We start from the raw sequence: 22,315 nt of genomic DNA, 5'->3' as shown, positions 1-22,315 counted from the left end.
AAATTAAATATAATAAGAAATGAGTCATATTACCGTGTATATATATACATATATCTATATATATGGACTAAAATATTATAAAGATTTTTTTATTATGAATATATTAGGTAGTTTTTTTAAATAATATATTTGGTAGTTGCTCAACGAAGCAAGCACCCGTATTTTATGTTATCATTTTCTATGGAAGGCTGCAAGCACCATGGTTTTAAGCTTTTAAGAGCATTGACAATAGTTTCTTCATCTTCATATATAAAATTATATTTTTTAAAGATTAATTTTGAATATGAAGAAAAATTTTTGTATTGGATTATGTATTTTTTGACTAAATAATAATAATATATATATATTTTTTTTCCTAAAATTTCAAAGCTAAGGGTGGTACATTCCTCATTTACTCTCTTTTTCCATGTTTCTATTTTTCTTGTGTTATTTATGCCTATAGGTGAGTTTTCCTTCTACCCGTATTATTGTTTCAAGTGGATGCCCAATGAGATGCATACATTTGAGGTTATCTTTCATATACCTATTTAAATGATAGAATACAAAATTTTATCTCATATCTCTTCTTTCAACCATCGCTACAGTAATGCTATAATAATAATAATAATAATACAGTACTGCTACAGTTGATTTATTATTTCTCACTACACGTGTGAGAAATGATATATTTTAAGATTATTTTGAGGATCCAAGGCAACAAAAAAAGGGGACTCCGACTACAAAGCCAGTCACGCACGTGCAATACTCCCTTTCTGTCTCCTTGTCCGTGATGCTTTTAGCTCCCTCCGTTCTCTTTACCGTGGACTCTTTTTGTTTCAATATACAGACTTCCATTGCTTCTCTCCATGGAGCAGTTCTACTCGGTTAATGGATACCCCTCACATTAATGAAAGTCTCAGTTCACACGCTCAAAGCTCTGCAACTGATCTCTGTCCGTCCTCTTTTTATTCCTTAGATTGGTAACAGCAATATTCTCCTTGTGTCCTTTTACTGATTTTTGATATTTTTGTTCTTCTGCAAATTGTTACAGCCCATCTTTAGATATTTGTTCGATTTCTATTTCATTTATAATTTGAAGTTTTTGGGCAACTATAGATTTTAAATGAAAAAGGAAAAGAAAAGCTGGTGAGCTTTGGTATTTTGTTTAGAACAGAAAAAATATTGTGGGTTTCTCGGGCTCAGTTTGGACACTTAGAATATAAGATCTGCGAATTATAGTAAAATGAATTGAGTTATGATATTTTATTAGAATATGAAAAATTAGTGAGAAAAAATTAGATAAAAATATTATAAAATTAAAATCTTGTTATAAATTTTTAATATTATTTTTGTTTTATAATTTTAAAAAGTTGTATTGTTTTTTGTGATTTGTTTGAAAGTTTTAGAAAAGTTGTATAGAGTTTTATATTTGGATAATAGTTATGTAATGACTAGGTAAAAGAAATTGAATATTTGAAATTAAAAAGTATTTTGTATTTGAGTGATATTTAGGAAAAAAATATCTGATAATATATGCAAATACCTTGTTATACAAAAAAGGCCTAAGGCTCGTTTGTCGAGCATCAATATTAAGCTACTTGTATCTTTGGTTTTGGAAATTTTGTTTAATTATATCTTTAAAGGAAAAGTGGTGAGTCGCTTTTTTGTTATTTAGGATCTGTTTGGTTTGATGGATTATGTTACTAAAAAAAAAAAAAAAAAAATCTTCATTATTATTTAAAATTTGCGTAAAATTAAATATATCTGAGCCTAAATGAGGTGTCATGATAAAAATTGCCCAGAACTGTTATGATTATTTGTCGGAAATAATCTGTTCTCTGTATTACTTCCTTTAAACTGTTGCCTGTCGAAACAATTGAAGTCCTCTGAGTGGTTCAAATTATGAGATGTTTAATAGAGTGATTACGCATCATCACCTTTTGAACACTAGTGCTGTACAATATATTGGTAGATAGAACGTTTGATTATCTGCATTCGTTATTGGAGATGATATGGAGAATAAGAAAATTGTGAGCTGCTTCATTGAATCTTTCTGCTGGCATTAGGTTCTCCACAAAGAACGAAAGGATGCTTGAATTGTTTTGTAAAGGTGCCTTTGGAAATACCATGGTTTAGCGGTCAATTCTTTGACAACACAGGATTTGAAGGCTTGAGTTTGTTGTTCAACTTGGAAGTAAGTGGCAGTCATCACCACATATAATGTAAATGGATCACTTTGTTGAAACATTTTGTACAGTTTTACCAGTTCAGTTTTCTACTAATAAGATGGTGGCTTTCAATTTATTTTGCGGCCTGTTAAGGGTGTTGAATTTGCTCATATAATCTTGAAGAAGAAAATCTTGTGATTGAATTTCCATCTGTGACAAAAAGCCATCAACATATAGAACCTCATGTTTGGTGGATTTTATTTTCATGCGTATAGGTGGAATTATTGTTGTTAGCTGTTATTATAAAAACATTTTATTTTATTAAAAAAAAAAAAAAAGCTCTCATTTATTTTCTTTGAACTCATATTGTTTAATGGTTTAACATTACGTTATGATTATTTTTATTCTCAGATTTGTTAAGAGAGTTATTGGGTAATGGATTCCTGTGATTGCATCGACTCACAATGGCCCCATGATGAGCTTCTAGTGAAATATCAGTATATCTCAGATGTATTAATTGCCCTTGCGTATTTCTCCATACCTTTGGAGCTCATATATTTTGTTCAAAAATCTGCATTCTTCCCATATAGATGGGTGCTTATGCAGTTTGGTGCTTTTATTGTTCTTTGTGGAGCTACCCACTTTATAAACTTGTGGTCGTTCTCTGTGCACTCTAAAGTTGTTGCTGTTGTCATGACGGTTGCGAAGGTTGCTTGTGCTATTGTATCGTGTGCAACTGCATTAATGCTTGTTCACATTATACCTGATCTGTTAAGTGTCAAAACTCGGGAACTATTTCTAAAGAACAAGGCTGAAGAGCTTGACAGGGAGAGGGGGCTTATTCTTACACAAGAAGAAACTGGAAGACATGTTAGGATGTTGACTCACGAAATTAGAAACACACTTGACAGAGATACTATATTGAAAACTACACTTGTTGAGTTGGGTAGGACTTTAGGCCTTGAGGAATGTGCGCTGTGGAGGCCATCACGAACTGGTATGAATCTGCAACTTTCTGACACCCTAAATTACCAAACACAAGTTGGGTCTACTGTGCCACTAAACAATACTATAGTCAATGAAGTTTTCAATAGTGCTCGAGCAATGCGCATACCATACACATGCCCACTGGCCAGGATCAGACCTCTTGTGGGAAGATATGTTCCACCTGAGGTTGTTGCTGTGCGAGTTCCTCTTTTACATCTCTCAAATTTCCAGATTAACGATTGGCCTGATCTCTCTGCAAAAAGCTATGCAATCATGGTTTTGATTCTACCTACAGATGGTGCTAGGAAATGGCGAGACCATGAATTGGAACTTGTTGATGTTGTTGCAGACCAGGTTTTTTTTCATTACTATGTTTTATTTGACTTATTTGCTATCTCTCATTTCTGTGCCACATATGATATATATCATGATTGTTTTCTTCTATATTTCCCACCTCTTAGTACTTTTTAATTCTGAGTTTATCCTTTGACACTCCTACAGGTTGCTGTTGCTCTTTCACATGCCGCAATTCTGGAAGAGTCTCTGCGTGCACGTGATCAGCTCATGGAGCAGAATGTTGCTCTAAATTTAGCTCGACGTGAGGCAGAGATGGCTATCCACGCTCGTCTTGATTTCCTTGCTGTCATGAACCATGAAATGAGGACACCAATGCATGCAATGATTGCATTATCTTCACTTCTTTTAGAGACTGAGCTAACTCCAGAACGAAGGGTTATGATAGAGACAGTACTAAAGAGTAGTAACCTTTTGGCAACCCTTATTAATGATGTTCTAGATCTTTCTAGACTTGAAGATGGAAGCCTAGAATTAGAAACTGGGAAATTCAACCTTCATGGGGTTTTCAGAGAGGTGAGTATCCCAGCAGTTCAATATTTGTTAATGGAATTGAAAATAATCTTGATTTGCTACAGCATTAACATAGAGGCATCTTGGTAATGTTTATCTGTCCTAAATTTGCAGGTCATGAATTTGATAAAGCCTGTTGCATGCGTGAAGAAGTTATCCACGACTTTGCTTCTCGCACCGGATCTACCTGTATGTGCTGTTGGTGACGAGAAACGGCTTATGCAAACTATTTTAAATGTTGCGAGTAATGCTGTGAAGTTCACAAATGAGGGATGCATTTCAATTATAGCATCTGTTGCAAAACCAGAGTCTCTAAGAGATTGGCGACCCTCTGAGTTTCATCCAGTGTCAAGTGATGGTTGCTTCTACCTACTAGTACAGGTTGATAAATAGTGGATTTTACTTTCATTCGGCTTATTTTTCTTCACAAGTCTTGCAATTTTTCTTTTGAGGCTTAAGGCAATCATTATGTTATGACATGTAAGTTTTGGAGATTACAGGGTATCCTTATGTTTATTATCTCTTGTGATCTGGTACTTTACTTTAGTGTTCTTCATAGAAGATGTCTCATCCCAGCATCTATGGCTAGATGCCTGGATATAAGCTAAATGCATTATCTCGCCTATATTTTTCTTGTATGGTTACTGCATACCATCTCGCTTGTTTTCAACTGTAACATCCCTGTTTCTGCAGGTCAAGGATTCTGGCTGTGGCATTCTTCCACAGAACATTCCACATATTTTTACCAAATTTGCTCAGCCACAAAGTGGATCCAGTCGAAAGAATGGTGTTGCAGGACTTGGACTCGCCATTTGTAAACGGTAAGAGTCCACGATCTTAGACCTTACATGTGAATACTGCATGGATAACTGGTTTTTCCACCTGATAATATTTTGACCGTTCATGCGAGTATGCAAAGTGTTTTAGAGATGGTTCCTTCCCAATATCATCTTGTGGAAGGTTTTGACTTTTGACTAACTAGCAATTGACCTGGCGTGGGAACTATCAAATAGGTTTGCAATCCAGTGGCTGTCTTGTCCCTAGTTTATTCATTGTTTGCTTTAACTTTCCCTTTCCAAAATTGGATCAAATGCCTTGCTTTTCAAACAATTGAATCAGGTTCGTAAATCTCATGGGAGGATTGATTTGGTTAGAGAGCGAGGGCCTTGATAAAGGGACCACTGCTGCATTCATTGTAAAACTTGGGATTTGTGACAACCCAAGTGATTCAACCATGCACCAGGTTGCCCCCAGGGGTCGTGCTCATAAGGGCAGTGGAGATCTTCCTGGACATAAAGCTGTGTTTAGAGATATTGATGATGTTGCTTCTTCAAGTTGCCGCTACCAAAGAAGTCTATAAATGTTAATGCATGCACAGATTTTGGTGCTAAATCTGTGTAAATTGAGGTCCCGGATATGGTGCTGATGGAAACTGGAATGGCGTAGATGTAATTTTGCAAAAAGATATATTCCAATAGCAGTATATTTTTGAACCATGACGGGCAAGATATATCACCATAACCAGCTTATAATTCATGTCCAACATAAAAAATAAGATGGTACATTGATTTGATTCATGAACCTCCAAGATGGTGAAACAATGTTAAGATCATTCATAGGAGGTGAAGCAAGTGTGATATACACAATTGTAACTCGGAAACTCTCACTCATAACATGCGTAACGCTTTTGACATGGCAGGAGCAACATTCGGTCGAATGTCAATGTCTGCCATGTCAGTGGTCGTCTTAACTGGGTTTCATGTAATCTAGAACTTCTAGAACTCATCATAAACAAGGAAAAAAAGAAAAGACAATATTAACAACCAAAAATTTTGAAAAAATCATTACATTGGGGAACATAGTAACAAGATTAAATGGATGGTATTTTCAATAAAAATTTTATAAAAATGTTATAAAAAAGGTTCATCTTTATCCTTTTCCAGGTAGCAAAATATCAGCAAGTATTTCTTTTTAATTGGAGGCTTCAAAAACCCAAATGAAAACGATTAGGGTGAAGCCCAAATATATTGCAAGAGGCCCATTAATTAGAATGACACGTGTAAGCATTTGCGCCCTTTACCTTGAGCCCAAAACGGCCCAAAATGCCGAACCCTTCCCCAAACCCTAAGGGAGAAATGAATCGCATTTCTGTGGCCATATATAAACCTCAGCTTTCGCGAACTCTAATCCTCTCTGCCATAGCAGCTACCATAGAAAGCGAGAGAGAGAGAGTTTGAGAGCGAACGAGAGATTGAGAGATGGTTTCGCTGAAGCTCCAGAAACGGCTCGCAGCGAGCGTTCTCAAATGCGGTCGAGGCAAGGTCTGGATCGACCCAAATGAAGTCAATGAAATCTCCATGGCCAACTCTCGTACGCTCTTCTTCTCCTTCCATTTGCCACTCTCTCTGTCTTTCTCCAGTTTTTAATTTTTTTGTTTTTTATTAGGGGGTTAAGATCTGTTTTTGTTGTGCGATCCGTCGTCCGGTTTGATGATGTTTACCTCCTCGAACTTTCTCTGGTGGCAAAAGGAAAGAGATGGGAGGTTTTCTGGGCGTGTTTCCGCCTATAGTTTTACTAGTCGCTAATGTAAATTTTGTTTTTTTTTTTTTTCGTTCTTTCTCCGCAGCCAAACGGGCGTTGGATTTTTGTTTGTGGGGGTAGGTTTGTTTACACCGTCGCTCTGCGTGGTCTGAGCTGGGGGGTTTTAATTCTACACTGTTAGGGTTTTGTATGATTTGGCCCATTTGGGATTATTTAGTCGATATTGGAGCTGGAAAATGCGTTGTCTGATTGGATAAATTGGTTTCAAGTTATATTGATTTCGCGGTCTACCGTTCTGTCACGCTTTTATGTTTTAAGTTGTTACTCAAATGTATTTTTTTGGCATCAGTGTACTGGTTAATCGGAACTATTATTTCGTTTGTACAGAAAATGAGTGAAAATTTTCAAATTCTGACCAAAACCGCTTTGTTATACTCACTAACTGTTATGTTTGGTTGACTGTAGGTTTTCTCCTTTATTGGGTTTAGTAGAATCTTTTTATTTACATGATATGCGTTGTTGGTAATTAGCACCTCCTAATTTTTTAACCCAACAGAATTTGTGAATTGTTTTAGAATTGTATACGGGATTATTTTTGTATGTGCTAGCTAGACTATTATTTATGAAGACCTTGAAGTGCTTGAATAATATTATTGAACATTATCAATGCATAATCTATGCAAAAAAATTTATGGGCTTTTTTTGTGTTTCAATATTTATGTTCGTGGATTCCGGTGCAGGCCAAAATATAAGGAAGTTGGTTAAGGATGGTTTCATCATCAGAAAGCCAACCAAGATTCACTCACGTTCTCGGGCGCGCCGCATGAAGGAGGCTAAGAGGAAGGGACGCCATTCTGGATATGGTAATATTCAACCCATGAGAAATGTAGAAATTTGCAAATTAAATGAATTCTGAATTTGTGATTTTTATCGTGTCGAGTGTTGTGAATAAGGTGGCTTTTTTGGATGGTGAGTTAAGATGAAATAAGTTAAGATGAAATTTGAATAAAATATTGTTAAAATATTATTATTATTGTTTTGAGAATTGAAAAAGTTAAATTATTTATTATATTTTGTATAAAAATTTGAAAAAGTTATAATGATGCAATGAGATGAGATGAAACATTGTCATTATCCAAAGGGGGCCCAAGTATACTCTTGTTATGTGTTGAATACATTGACACCAGTCATTTGCATGACCTCACTGAACATGCACATCTATGCACATAGTTAGCCAACAAGTCATCTATGTGCCAATCAAATTTGAAAAAATTGTAATGATGAAATGAGATGAGATGTAACATTTTCACTATCCAAACGGGGCCTAAGTATACTCTTGTTTTGGGTTGAAGACATTGATACCAGTCATTTGCACAACCTCACTGAACATGCACATATATGCACGTAGTTAGCCAACAAGTCATCTATGTGCGAATCAATTGTGGAGGTCCATCAGTGAAAGATCTTCACCCTAACCAAAACTCTAGAAGTGATGTGGGCGGAACACCATGATCAGAAAATAGTTTGGTGTTTAGTTGCGGTTGTAAGAGCTGAAGTGAGTGGAAATTTTGCAATACTGAGTTCTAGTTTAAATTTCTTTCAGGTAAGCGCAAGGGTACAAGGGAGGCAAGGTTGCCCACCAAAGTGCTATGGATGAGGAGAATGCGTGTGCTCAGGCGCTTACTCCGAAAGTATAGGGAATCGAAGAAGATTGACAAGCACATGTACCATGACATGTACATGAAAGTGAAGGGTAACGTTTTCAAGAACAAGCGTGTCCTGATGGAGAGCATTCACAAGTCCAAGGCTGAGAAGGCAAGAGAGAAGACTTTGTCTGATCAATTTGAGGCGAAGCGGGCTAAGAACAAGGCCAGTAGGGAGAGAAAATTTGCTAGAAGGGAGGAGCGATTGGCCCAGGTTAGGCTTTCAGTATTATATTGTATATTACAGTGCAAATGCTTATTTGGATTCATGAATATTAGATTGTGTTACATACAATTTATGCACTGGTTTGCATTATGCCTTGTGTCATGTGCAAACTTGATCACCTGGCTCTTGTAAAAAGAATGATGGTCACTCGTGCTTTTTTTTTTTTTTTTAAAGTTGAAAAAGATTTCAGTTGTAAATTGGTGGAATTCAGTCAGTTTGTGTTGAACTGATAGAGATTTGGTAACTATATTACGTTTGATTTTGACCTTTTTTGTGTTTTATTGGCCCAATTTATAGGGACCAGGAGAAAAACCTGCTGCGGCTCCACCAGCTTCTACGCCTGTCACTGCTTCTCAACCTACTCAGTAAGTGAAAACTTCTGTTACACGCCCATTTGAATTTAGCACGTCTGTTATTTTCAACTAAATAAGTAAATTTATTGCACTCGCAGGACAACAAAGAAATCCAAGAAGTGAGACCGTAATGAAGAGCACCGAAGGATGTATGACTGTCGATGGCCCATGTGTCTTCGCTTACTGGTCTAGAGTAGTTTTGACGAGTCTGTTTGCTATTTGTTTGTTTTGGAACTTGGTTTATATCCTAGATACAAGGAGCCTTGATGTTTTGGTACTTAGTTTAATTAATGCCTACTTTATATTATTATTATTATGCCGATTGGTTCTTACGGTTTGAATTTGAGTTAGTTTGAGAGGCCTCTATCTTGTTTTCTTAATACACGGACAAATGTCCAACAAATTTGCATTTCCTTAATTAGGTGCGGGTTTCAATTTCGGGCTCCCTTTGGAGTTGCGTCATTTTCAGACTCAATATTTTAGTTATCGCAAATTCGGTTTCATTTCGGAATTGAAGTGGAATCGAACTTCATCATCTGAATCCAAGAAGAAAACACACCCGTGCACCACAAAAATGGTCATATTTCTTTCACATGTTGACCCCAACATGTTTTGTACTCGGCATGTGGTGGATTGTGAAGAAAATGAGCAAGACAAGCATCATGAGAGCAAGAAGTTCGTCTTCAATAGCCTTTATGGAGTTCAGTTGACAGATACACGCATCTTTACCGTTATTCTCTCTGTAATTGGTGTCTACATCCTCTTCTCACTCTAACCTTAAGGGATTGAGCTAAGAGTTACGCTTTAGCCGGATGGCTGTCAAACATGTTTTTCCACTGGCTAATAGGAACATGCCACGTAGGCATTTCATGAGAGAGTGAAATGAAGGTTAATGCACCAAATAATCACCTCTCATCCTCTCTCCCTCTCTTTCCCTCCCGAATCTGGATTCCTTTTTACGCCAAACACAATCACCTCTCTCCCGCTAGTAGCGGCTCAATATAAATTCCTAGCAGCTCAAGGTAAAATTTAAGTTAGTTATTCATAATTATAATATAATTAAAATGAGATTTTATTTAAAATCTTTAAATAAAGTTTTTTTTTTAATTTATATTGAATATCACAACTTAAAATGAGGCCTCAATACAAATTTAGCAAGATCTTAAAAATTATTTAAAATATAAATAATTTATTATATTAAATATTAAATTTAGTATTATGGGGCCTTGCACACATTGAAAAATAAAGAAATTTAAAATTTTATCTAATGAAATGGTTTTTATTTTCTTTTAAAAGAAATTAAAAAAAAAAAACCTTATTTTTAATTTTGGAGACCTTACATAAGGTGGGGGCTTAGGCAATGGCCTAACTGGCCTTACCACTGAGCAAGCCCTGTCTCCCTCTCCCTCTCCCTCCCTCATTTGTGTTGTCGAGCCCTTATTGCGCTCCACCCTACCATGTTGAAAGCTTATCGTTCTCAGTGATGGGTTCTTCAATTACTATGACTCAATGGTTTTGAGTCTCTGAAATGAAAATAAGCAATATTTTGATAGCAATTCCGTAGATTTCAAAAATATAAATACAGAAACTTTCAACTAATCCAGCATGTAGAGATAATGTAGGATGTAGATTGTGCAAAAAGATCAAAACGAAAATATTTTCCTTATTCCTCAGCATCCAAAAACCTCTCCATTAAATCTAGTTTGAGCCTTTCTGTCGTGCTTGCCTGGTGTCTCATATATTAAAGGTGCATGCTTATGGTCCGCGTCACCTGCAACAAAATCATGCACGCCTGCATTAATTTGGACCCAACTTCGGCCTGACGGCTTTATTACACCCAGGGTCTAGTCCAACTGCTAGTCCAAGGAACATTGCTTTTACACGGCATTATGTTGAACACTTTGTAAGCTTCATCAATTCCACCTAGGCTCAATACAAATTGAAGCCTAAGGTAAAATATAAATTAATTATTTATAATTATAATATAATAAAATATAAATTATTATTTGAAATATTTTTAAAATTTTTAATAAAATGAGATTTTATTTAAAATCTTTAAGTAAAGGTTTTTTGAATTTATATTGAATACTATAACTTAAAATGAGATCTTACTGTAAATTTAGCACATCAATTTAGCAAAATTTTAAAAAATTATTTAAAATATGAATAATTCATTATATTAAATATTAAATTTAGTATTATGGGGCCTTACACACATTGAAAAATAAAAAAGTTATTTAAAATTTTATCTAATGAAATGGTTTTTATTTTTTTTTAAAAAAATTAAGAAAAACACTTCATTTTTAATTTTGGGGCCTTACATAAGGTGGGGGGCCTTAGGCAACGGCCTAACTGGCCTTACCATTGAACAGTCCCTGTCTCCCTCTCCCTCTCTCTCCCTCATTTGCGTTCTGGAGCCCTCATCTGCGCTCCACTCTACCATGTTGAAAGCTCCAAAGAAATTGTCTTAAATGATGGGTTCTTCAATTACTATGACTCAATGGTTTTGAGTCTCTGAAATGAAAATCAAGCAATATTTTGAAAGCAACTCCATAGATGTCAAAAGTATGAATACAGAACCTTCCAACTGATCTAACATGTAGAGATAATGTAGGGTATAGATTGTGCAAAAAGATCAAAACGAAAATATTTTCCTTATTCCTTAGCATCCAAAAACCTCTCCATTAAATCTAGCTTGAGCCTTTCTGTCGTGCTTGCCCGATGATCTGACCATGCATCTCATATATTAAAGGTGCATGCTTATGGTCCCTGTCACCTGCAACAAGATCATGCATGCCTCCATTAATTTGGACCCAACTTTGGCCTAGAGGCTTTCTTATACCCGGGGTCTAGTCCAACTGCTAGTGCAACAAACATTGCTTTTACACGTCATTATGTTGAACATTTTATAAGCTTCATCAATCCCACCATAGCTAGCATACAATTTGTTAACAATATCAAGCATACAGCACCTCCCACAACAAAGAATCAGTCTGCTACACCACAAGCACTGTACTGCTCCACTACCAGTGCTGAGCCGAGTCTACAACAATAAAGAATAGTCTAGAAGAATTTTACATATACACGTGTCACTCTCTTATGCATTCTGTTATGCAAGAATATTCTTTACTTTTGTGTATAAATACTCTATAGTGTACTGAACCAGATAAGCAAGAAAAAATACAAAAAGAATTCTTTTCATTTTCTTATATTCTGTTTCTAACATGGTATCAGAGCTTGGTGAGACCTACGTCTAGAGCATTCCTATGGCTGACAGCTCCGAAACTCCACCCCCACCTCCACCTCCACCACCACCAACTCCACCTCCACTGTCACCTCAATCTTCTATTCTTCCCCTTCCTTCCTCTTCTCATTTGGTCACTGTAAAACTCAGTCATGAAAATTACCTCTTGTGGAAGGCCCAGCTTATGCCTTACCTCATAGGACAAAATCTATTTGGTTTTGTTGATGGAACCATAGATGCTCCCCACCCGTTTGTTGAAAACTCTACAAGACCCCAAATTTTCTAATCTGGAAACAACAGGACCAAGCGATTATGAGTGTTCTTATTTCCTCTCTATCTGAAACTTTAATTGCTCATGTTTTATATGCCACTACTTCTCAACAGATTTGGAACATTCTTGAAGATCTCTTTGCTGCTAAATCTCACGCCAGCATCATGCATGTGCAATATCAGCTGGCCACCCTCAAAAAAGGGTCTGATTCCGTTGCTGTCTACTATCAAAAGGCCAAGATGCTTCGAGATACTCTATCTGCGGCTAGTAAAACTTTATCGTCTTCTGATTTTATCACTTTTCTCTTGGCTGGGTTGGGCTCCGATTATGATTCTATGGTCACCTCTATTACTACTCAAGTCGATGCTCTCAGTCCTCCTCAGGTTTATAGTCATTTGCTTACACACGAAGCATGTTTATCTCATCAACATGCTGGTTTGACTGCTACTACAGAATTTTCAGCCAATGCAACCTACAAGTACCAACCTGAGTCTAATACTCGTGGTTGTGGGTTCCATCGCAACAGAGGTAACTATAGAGCTCGAGGCAGAGGCTGTAATGGTAATGGAGGTTGTCCTCCTCACACCTTCTTCACTTCCAATCGTCCCACTTGTCAAGTATGCCTCAAAATTGGACACACTGCTCTTAATTGTTATCATCGCTTTAATCATGGTTATCAGTCTCCTCCTCCCCCATCTCACATGGCAAACTTTACTGCTGTTCCCCCACCTCCAGCTTCGGTTTCATCCATTGACACCAATTGGTATCCAGATTCAGCTGCTACACATTACTTCACACATGACTTTTCTAATCTCTCTATTAGTCCAACAGATTACAAAGGTGAAGAACAAGTGTGTATTGGTGATGGAACTACCCTCCCCAATCATCATGTCGGCAGCTCCTCCATACCTTCTACCTCTGGCAATCTTCTACTCTCTAAACTATATCATGTTCCTTTGATTTCAAAAAATTTAGTTTCTGTTAGAAAACTTTGTGCTGATAATAATATCTTTTTTGAATTTCATTCCAATTCTTTTTGTGTGAAGGATTCCCATACTCGCAAAATTCTGGTCCAAGGCAGCACTAAGAATGGCATGTATGCCTTTCCTCCCGTCTCCACTTCTCCACAAGCACATGTTGGCACTTGTGTTTCACCCCTCCAATGGCACATACGTCTTGGACATCCCTCCATGCAGCTAGCACATCGCATTCTTTCCAAAGTTTTCCTTCCAGTCACAACCTCTTCCACACGTGGTCTGTGTTCATCCTGCTGTCGAGCTAAGCTTCATCAACTCCCCTATAGTTGATTCACATCTCATTCTACTGTTCCGCTTCAACTTTTATTTTCTGATGTTTGGGGCCCTGCACCTATGTCTTCCCGAGGGGGTTTTCATTATTACTTATCTTTTGTAAATGATTATAGCAGATTTACGTGGCTCTTTCCCTTGAAATGTAAATCTGATGTAACTTCTACTTTTTTAGCTTTCAAAAGACATTTAGAGACTCTCTTTAATGCTAAAATCCGTGCCTTACAATCTGATTGGGGAGGCGAATTTAGATCTTTAAATTCTGTGTTGCACTCCTTTGGCATTTCACATCATCTTTCTTGTCCCTATGCTCACTCACAAAATGGATCGGTGGAACGAAAACATCGACATATTGTTGAGACTAGCTTGTCTCTTCTTGCACACTCTTCCACGCCATATTGGTACTAGTCTGATGCATTTACTACTGTTGTTTTTCTAATCAATAGACTTCCCTCCTCTGCCTTGCATTTTAAATCACCATTTGAAATTCTATTTCACAAACCTCCTGACTATACCTTTCTCAAATCATTCGGTTGCATTTGCTGGCCTAACCTTAGGCCTTATAATAAGCATAAGATGGATTTTCGTTCCCTGCAATGTTTCACGGTTACAGTTCAGACCACCATGGATATCTTTGCTTTCATGTTCCATCCGCACATATGTACATCTTGAGAGATGTATTATTTGATGAGTCCCATTTCTATTTTCCTACATATCATGCAAGCCCATTCCCTAACTTGCAACGCAGCCCACAAACAATCAGTCTTCCATTACTGAATCCATTTCCTGCACAACATAAAGGCCCACGTATCTCGACCCATCTCTCCCATTAACCCGTGACTCCACCATAAGTCAAAACGCATTGCCTGGTACCTCTGAACCCCTTATGACACCTCCTGTCCATGAATCCTTATCTTCCACACTTCCTACATCAGTCCCTGACCCACCCCCTACCTTTATCTCTCATCTAGACTCTTCCTCTCTGTCTATTCCAGCACCTTCTACATCTATGCACCCTATGCAAACCCGTGCAAAGTCAAATCTTTAGTTTCCTAAGGTACGCACCAACGGAACCATTCCATGGCCTTATCCTCAAGCTAATATTACCTCTGTTGAAGTACCCGAAGAGCCCACCTCTGTAACTGAAGCTTCCAAGTTCCAAGAATGGCGCACGACCATGCAGTCAGAGTTTGATGCCCTTTTATCTAATAATACTTGGTCTTTGGTTCCACCTTCCTCTAACCACAATCTTGTAGGTTGTCGATGGATTTTTAAAACTAAGCATCTCTCTGATGGCTCAATTGAAAGGAGAAAGGCCAGACTTGTAGCCAAGGGCTACAACCAATTTGAAGGGCTCGACTATTCAGAGACTTTCAGTCCAGTTATAAAACCCACCTCCATCAGGTTAGTCCTATCCATTGCTGTATCTTCTGGTTGGCCTATTCGTCCGTTGGATGTGCAAAATGCGTTTTTGCACGGCACCTTGGATGAACAAGTGTATATGTCACAACCCCTAGGATTTATTCACCCACAATTTCCACACTATGTCTATAAATTGAACCGTGCACTATACGGCCTTAAATAGGCCCCCCGAGCATGGTATGCACACCTGGGCTCCCAATTGCTTGAAGTGGGTTTTAGTGTCTCAAAGTCAGATACATCATTGTTTATTTACCATCATAATTCAGTGACTATTTATTTTTAGTCTACGTGGATGATGTGATTCTCATGGGGTCAGACCTGAATGCTTTGACTACACTTCTTGATTTGTTACGTGCTGATTTTCCAATGAAAGAGTTGGGTGATTTATACTATTTTTTGAGAATTGAATGTCATTGTGATTCCACTAGCCTTACTCTATCACAACGTAAATATATTCTTGATTTGCTCAAGAAGACTAATATGAGTAATTGCAAGCCTGTGAGCAGTCCCATGTCCCCCTCTACAAAACTGTCAGCTCATGATTCCACCTCTATGGAAGATCCATCTCTTTATAGAAGTCTAGTTGGGAGTTTACAGTACTTGTTGTTCACCAGACCTGAATTGGCTTTCCCTGTGAATCGTGTATGTCAATATATGCACGCTTCTTGTTTATCTCATTGGCAAGCCGTAAAGCGTATTTTACGCTATCTCAAGCACACTTTGGATCATCGTCTGTCTATTACTCATTCCTCCTCTCCTATGTTGGTTGCATTTTCTGATGCGGATTGGGCTGACTGCGCAGATGATAGAAAATTCACTGGGCGTTACTGTGTTTTCTATGGCAAGAACCTAATTTCCTGGAGCTCCAAAAAGCAATCTACAATTGCAAGTGTTGCCCAGATGACTAACACAAGAGGGGGGTGAATTGAGTTGTATTAAAAAATAACAATTATAAATCAAATATATAATATAAAATATAAACAAAATATGAAATAACAATAAATATAAAGAGTAAGGGTAAGAGAGAAGCAAACTCAGTATGTTAACAAAGTTCGGCCCCACTGCCTACGTCCTCGCCTCAAGCTACCTCTTGAGGATTCCCAAATTTACTATTCAACCTCCTTCAGGTGGAGATAGAAACCTATTACACCTTTAAACAACACCGCTACAAAGGATCCGTGTAGAACACCCTCTACACTTGCAATCACCTTACACGTGGTGATTCAACTATTCCCCATGTAGAATACTTTCTACACACACAAGGGTTATACGCACCATTTTTCTGATACAAGAGCTGATAGTGGGTAGGTTATCAGAAAACACTCCTCAATGAGTGAAATAAGAACAATACAGCGCAAACTATATCTCTCAAAATGAACAAGGATTAAGGCTCAATGCTTAGAGAAGAGAGAATGAAAGTTTTGAATGAATGTTGTATGCTCTTGGTGTTGTGAATGTGAAACTCTCAAATGATCTATTTATAGGCATATGAGACTTCATATTCAAATTTAAAAAGATTCACATGTCAAAGACAACATTATTCACTTTTTCAAAAAAATCAAACCTAATTTTTTACTTTTGGCATATGACAAAAGGAGCACACTTTCCTTTTCAAAAAATTCAATTCTAATATTTTACTTTTTGCATATGACAAAAGGAGCACACTTTCCTTTTCAAAAAAATTCAAACCTAATCTTTTATTTTTTGTATATGACAAAAGGAACACACTTTACTTTTCAAAATTTTCAAACAAAATCATCTACCTTTTGTATAAGTCCAAAAAAGCATCAATCAATTTTGAAAATATTCAAATAAAACATGCACATGTGAAAGATGACAATCAATCATCTTTAATATTTTCAAAGTTCAACCCTTTAATCAAGGCATGCACATATAAAAGATGACAATCAATCATCTTTCAAAATTTTCAAATTTAATTTTCAAAAATATTCATGCACATGTGAAAAATGTATTTTAATGTTTTATGATAAAATATTAATTTTGAGCATTAATCATAATTTTGAATTTTGAAGTGATTTACAACATTACTCTATAATTTTAATGTGAACTTGTTTCCTTCTTTCTCATGCTTGTTTCCTTGATGTGCTTGACTCCATTGTGTAGACAACTTGAGTTTGAGACTTCTTTATTCTTTGAATTCATTTGTTATCATCAAAATCCATATGTAAATATATAATTACACAAAACTTGAAATCTTGGGTTCAACAGCAAGATCAAGTACCGAGGCCGAATACAAGACTTTGGCTCGCGCCACTTGTGAAGTAATATGGCTGTAAGCTCTCTTATCAGAATTGGAAATTTTTTTGTCCAAACCTCCCATACTTTATTGTGACAATTTAGGAGCAACATATCTGTCCGTGAATCCTGTGATGCATTCTCGCACCAAACATGTGGACATTGACTACCACTTTGTTCGCGATCGGATTCAAGCTAAAGTTCTTCAAGTATCTTTTCTTTCAAGCAAAGACCAAATTGCTGATATCTTCGCAAAGCCTTTATCAACTTCAAGATTCTGCATTTTAAGATCGAGCCTCACAGTTCTTCCATCCAAGCTTGGCTCGCAGGGGCATGTTAACAATATCAAGCATACAGCACCTCCCACAACAAAGAATCAGTCTGCTACACCACAAGCACTGTACTGCTCCACTACCAGTATTAAGCTGAGTCTACAACAATAAAGAATAGTCTAGAAGAATTTTACATATACACGTGTCACTCTCTTATGCATTCTGTTATGCAAGAATATTCTTCACTTTTATGTATAAATACTCTACAGTGTACTAAACCAGATAAGCAAGAAAAAATACAAAAAGAATTCTTTCCATTTTCATATACTCTGTTTCTAACACAATTGTACGAGTGCAATATTGTTTAAAGACACCGATGGGTTCCCAAATAGGGGAGGGAGAGAGAAGGAGAGAGTTAATTCTTGTGTTTGGCGCAAAAAGTAACCCAGATTCGGGAGGGAGAGGGAGAGAGAATGAGAGAGGTGATTTTTCTAAGTCATAAGATAAGGTTCGGTATATTAGCCTTCATTTCATTCTTCCATAGAATTACTACATGGCATGTTCTTATTGGCTGATGAGAAAACATGTTTGGCACCTATTAGGCCTCAAGCTTTTCCTTGAGGTAAACTAAGAGAGTCAACCAATTAAATTGTAAGACCTGATAGTCTCATAGGCTCCACGCGGACACCGCTCTCTCACGTGAATAGTGCAACATAGTATTTTTGTTATATCATAGAAATAGAATTAGGGTTAGGAAACAAAACTGATGTATGATATATTCTATTGGAGTTGAAAATGATCCAATTTTTTTTTCTTTTCTTTTAAATGAACAATAATAAACTAACCATTTTACAATTCTCTTTAAAATAGTGTAGTGTAAAATTGAGATTATTTTAAATGAAATGACAATAACATTAATTGATTGTAAAATGAGTTGTAAAAGAATGGTACGTGTATCATTAAAACATGACAACTACTCTAGGTTTGCACTTTTTCAACTCCATTAGTCTTTCCATGAAAAAAGTTGACGTGTCAATTATATAATTAATATGGCACATAAATATATAATTGACATAGAAAAGCGTAGGGGTGTAAGGAGTTCGGTTCGAACCAGAAAAACTTACCACATAGAATGATTTGGTCTAATTCAATCCGGACCTAAGTTGAGACTAATTGGTCTTGGTCTCACAAATTGTGGATTAAAGAAATTCAGTCCAGTCTCGGAGTTTATAAATTTTAGATCTGACCAGAATGAACTTATATATATATATTTTAAAAATATTGTTAATAATTTAATATATTATTTTTATAGTAATTATATAAGTTAGTGATATAATTTTCATCTAATTTATTATCACTGACCATATAAAATATAAAATAATATATGCTATCAATTAATAATAAATCATAAATCATGTGATAATTTATGTCCTTATATGTAAATAGTTAATACATCATACATTCATTCATACTCTATTATTAATTAGGTAATTTTTTTAAAATACCTAAGTTGCAAGTAAAGATAAATAATTTATGTACAATGAAGTTATTTGATATTTATTGACCATATATAAAATATATGATATTATTAATAATTATGCATACTAAAAATTACAGAGTAAAGTTTAAGTTAGTAAGTAGTAACTATCAATACCATAAATATAATTATAGTTAAATATTTTTTTAATGAATTAGTTACATAATTCATATTAATAATTCACTTAATTTTAATCTTAATAATTTAAATAATTTTTTTATTAATTTATTTATAAAATAAAATAACAAAATAATTGGGTCAAATCAAATGGATAGCTATTGGTCTGATCTAGTTCATACGGGTGTTAGGTCTGATTTTTGATCTATAATTTTTCAGGATTGGATTGGACGGACTTACCCCCCTAAAAAAATGGATGGAAAAAGATGACACTTGTCATGATCTGCTTGGCCACTGAGAATTTTCAGATGAGAATTTTGAGTTTTAAGATTAAATATTAAAATATTATATTTTAATATTATTATTATTTTAAAATTTAAAAAAGTTGAAATGTTTATTATATTTTATATAAGAATTTGAGAAAATTGTAACGATGATATGAGAATTTTATATTTGAGATAAAAAATTTAAATGGCTAAAGAGGAACTAAGAGTTTCTAAAAATTTGACCCAAAATGAGTAGCCAAGCTACCCATGTACTAGTGTGTTGGGTGGAGCATCATTCAAATATTGCAGCTGAACGAAGCAGAGAGGAAGCTCTTGCCTGCTCAAACAACTCATTCAGGGCTTTGACTAATTAAAGTCTTCTTCAGATGTATGGTAATATATATATATATATATGAATAATATTAATATGTTTCTCATTTTAGCTGTTTATATATTTAAATTTTTTTAAATTAATGTATTTAATTAATTTATGTATATATATAGCGCGTGATTAATAGTATTTTATTCGAAATTGTTCATTCTCTAATCTCAATCATATAGTTGATATAATACAATCTGAATGATTTTCTTTTTTATCAACTATTTAAATATAAATTTATTTAAATTACGATCTGGAATGGCTAAAGATTAAATTGAGAAGGAAGAATGGTATTTTCGGTTTTAGTTTAGATAATTTATATAAGGTTCGATGATATAAGAAATTTTTTATTTATAAGCTAGCATAAATAATGAATTTAATAAAAATATTTATATAATATAATTTGATTTAGAATAAAAATTTTAGAATTTGAATCATACAAATCAAATCTTATAAGTTAAATGATGTAGATGATGTACTCTATCTGTTAAGTTAGCAATATAGAATAAGAGTAACGATACACCTATAACTCTTTTACAACTATTTTATAATTTATTTTTAAACAATTATATATCAATAAACTGAGAAGGTTTCATGAGATTGGTTAGATCTATTTTATAATAAAAATACATTTATAATTTAACATAACACATCGATTTATAAATTTATTTTTATATAATTTCTTTGTATCTAAAGTATTTATCTTAATAAAATCATGCAATTCTATTAAAAATAAATTTTAATATTAAAAAAAATCATGTATTTCATATAAGCATCATGCTACATTCACCGCTCCTATCTTTAGTGGAGTTAAGTGTGTTTTTTTAACCTTTTTTTTTTTACACATATATTTTTTAATATTTTTAAATATTTTTTTAAAAAATTCATAATATTATTAAAAAATACATTCTTAATCATAAAATAAAAAAAATAAACCCCAGCGAGCTACCAGCTGTGGGACTTGTATTATTCTTCCTATAAAGTTATAAAATAATTTTAAAACAGTTGGAAGGTTATCAATTTTTCATAAAATAACTCTAATATAATCAGAATTCGAAAAGTCTTAAATTATTAAAAAGCAAAAAGAAAGAATTGGTCCACGTACATCCACTGCGAATTCAATTGGGGGCTAAGCATAGGCGGTAGTACAACGTACAAGGAATACGACAACCGCCAAAAACATAAAAGGGCTTTGCTACATACAGTCGGGAAATACAGTCGGCGTGCAGTCGGCTGTACGGAATGAATAAAAAAAAATTATAAAAAAATTATTTTATATTCAATGAGACCTATATGAATTATAAAAAGTTATAAAAATAATTTTTTTTTTTTATATAGGTCCCGTATTAATTTTTTTTTTACAGCCGACTGCACGCCGACTGCATTTCCCGACTGCACAAATCATTTCTGAACATAAAAATGCTAAGAATCGTACAAGTTTTTCGAGACTATTATAATCCGCAGGCGCCCACCGAGGAAAATGAGATCCTGAAACCAGCGGCGGTTACCGCTGGCGGAATTCAATTCTCCCAAGTCCAAACTCCACCGGACACTCTGCCGCAATTTCCAAATCTTTGCGTGTTTGTTCTTTTTCCTTGGTGCACACGCACCCATATTGAATTGGAAAGCCACGTGTTTTAACAAAACCTAAACTATTTTATCTTACCTTAATTTGTTATTATTATTTTTTAATTTTTATTTAAAATATAATAAATAAATAATTTAAATTTTTTAAATTTTAAAATAAAATTAATATTAAAAATTAATATTATAATAATATTTTATTAATTACTATTTAAAATATTTCATCTCATTTAAATTGTATAACCAAAACTCTAGAACTCACTTTGGCATATGAATCAAGTTTCCCAAGGATTCAGATTTGCTTGTGTTGTAGTTTCCTGATTGGATAGATAGAGATCCATGTGTTTCATTCTGATTAATGTTGAGATCCACACCCAGCATTTGATAACCCATAAAATTCGACGTAATTATAAAGTATCTTTATTGTGTGAGATTGATAGAAATCCATAACTCTCCCTCTCTCTTGTACATCATGTCATTATCTGCTTTGTCTACAATCCAATTGGTAATTACCTGTGGCCTAATGTCAATACTCCTTGAGAGAGGCAAGAAAAATTGTTTATGTTTTGAAAAATGAAGCAAAAAAAGGGCAAAAACAGACTAATATATATGAACGTAGTTCTAAATATATGAAATTTATGTCGTTTACAAACCCATTTGCAGGAAGCACATTTATCGTTTGAGTATTATTTTATTTCTCCCTGGGTCTTTTCTAATTTCTTGTAGCACCTGGCTGCCTCTTTTCATTTTGCATAAAAATGGTGGAAAGTGCGATTTCCACCTGATTCAAAGGAGTAAGGTGCATCATCATACAGAATCAATCCATGCATGCAATC

The 22,315-nt window shown here is 35.0% G+C and overlaps 2 protein-coding genes across 5 annotated transcripts; both read left to right on the top strand.

Moving 5' to 3' along the window:
• Nucleotides 1–712: 712 nt before the first annotated feature.
• Nucleotides 713–5,497, top strand: LOC122315621 (probable ethylene response sensor 1). Of its 4 annotated transcripts, none has more exons than XM_043131641.1 (7): nt 713–959; nt 2,046–2,173; nt 2,559–3,488; nt 3,636–4,004; nt 4,116–4,382; nt 4,695–4,822; nt 4,921–5,262. In XM_043131641.1, the coding sequence occupies exons 3-7, from the start codon at nt 2,583–2,585 to the stop codon at nt 4,973–4,975; spliced, it is 1,725 nt and encodes a 574-aa protein (XP_042987575.1). In that variant the 5' UTR covers nt 713–959; nt 2,046–2,173; nt 2,559–2,582; the 3' UTR covers nt 4,976–5,262. The 4 variants fall into 4 exon arrangements, with proteins under 4 accessions (XP_042987575.1, XP_042987573.1, XP_042987574.1 ...); XM_043131639.1 differs by having other exon boundaries at nt 714–959; nt 2,046–2,201; nt 5,121–5,497; XM_043131638.1 differs by having other exon boundaries at nt 715–959; nt 5,121–5,497.
• Nucleotides 5,498–6,177: 680 nt separating this feature from the next.
• LOC122315622 (60S ribosomal protein L19-3) lies at nt 6,178–9,165 on the top strand. Its single transcript, XM_043131642.1, has 5 exons — nt 6,178–6,371; nt 7,283–7,405; nt 8,146–8,459; nt 8,769–8,836; nt 8,923–9,165. The coding sequence occupies exons 1-5, from the start codon at nt 6,260–6,262 to the stop codon at nt 8,945–8,947; spliced, it is 642 nt and encodes a 213-aa protein (XP_042987576.1). The 5' UTR covers nt 6,178–6,259; the 3' UTR covers nt 8,948–9,165.
• The last annotated feature ends 13,150 nt before the right edge of the window (nt 9,166–22,315 follow it).

Source organism: Carya illinoinensis, chromosome 7 (assembly GCF_018687715.1).
Source record: "Carya illinoinensis cultivar Pawnee chromosome 7, C.illinoinensisPawnee_v1, whole genome shotgun sequence".
NCBI classification, from domain to species: Eukaryota; Viridiplantae; Streptophyta; class Magnoliopsida; order Fagales; family Juglandaceae; genus Carya; species Carya illinoinensis.
This window is presented reverse-complemented; position numbering and strand designations above follow the sequence as displayed.

Bases quoted from the DNA above. Each gene is read 5' to 3' on its own strand.
- LOC122315621 (XM_043131640.1), top strand. From the start codon at position 2,583: ATGGATTCCTGTGATTGCATCGACTCACAATGGCCCCATGATGAGCTT. The intron at 3,489-3,635 runs GTTTTTTTTCAT...ACACTCCTACAG, and splicing joins TTGATGTTGTTGCAGACCAG to GTTGCTGTTGCTCTTTCACA. The intron at 4,383-4,694 runs GTTGATAAATAG...CTGTTTCTGCAG, and splicing joins GCTTCTACCTACTAGTACAG to GTCAAGGATTCTGGCTGTGG.
- LOC122315622 (XM_043131642.1), top strand. From the start codon at position 6,260: ATGGTTTCGCTGAAGCTCCAGAAACGGCTCGCAGCGAGCGTTCTCAAA. The intron at 8,460-8,768 runs GTTAGGCTTTCA...CCCAATTTATAG, and splicing joins GGGAGGAGCGATTGGCCCAG to GGACCAGGAGAAAAACCTGC. The intron at 8,837-8,922 runs GTAAGTGAAAAC...TTGCACTCGCAG, and splicing joins ACTGCTTCTCAACCTACTCA to GACAACAAAGAAATCCAAGA.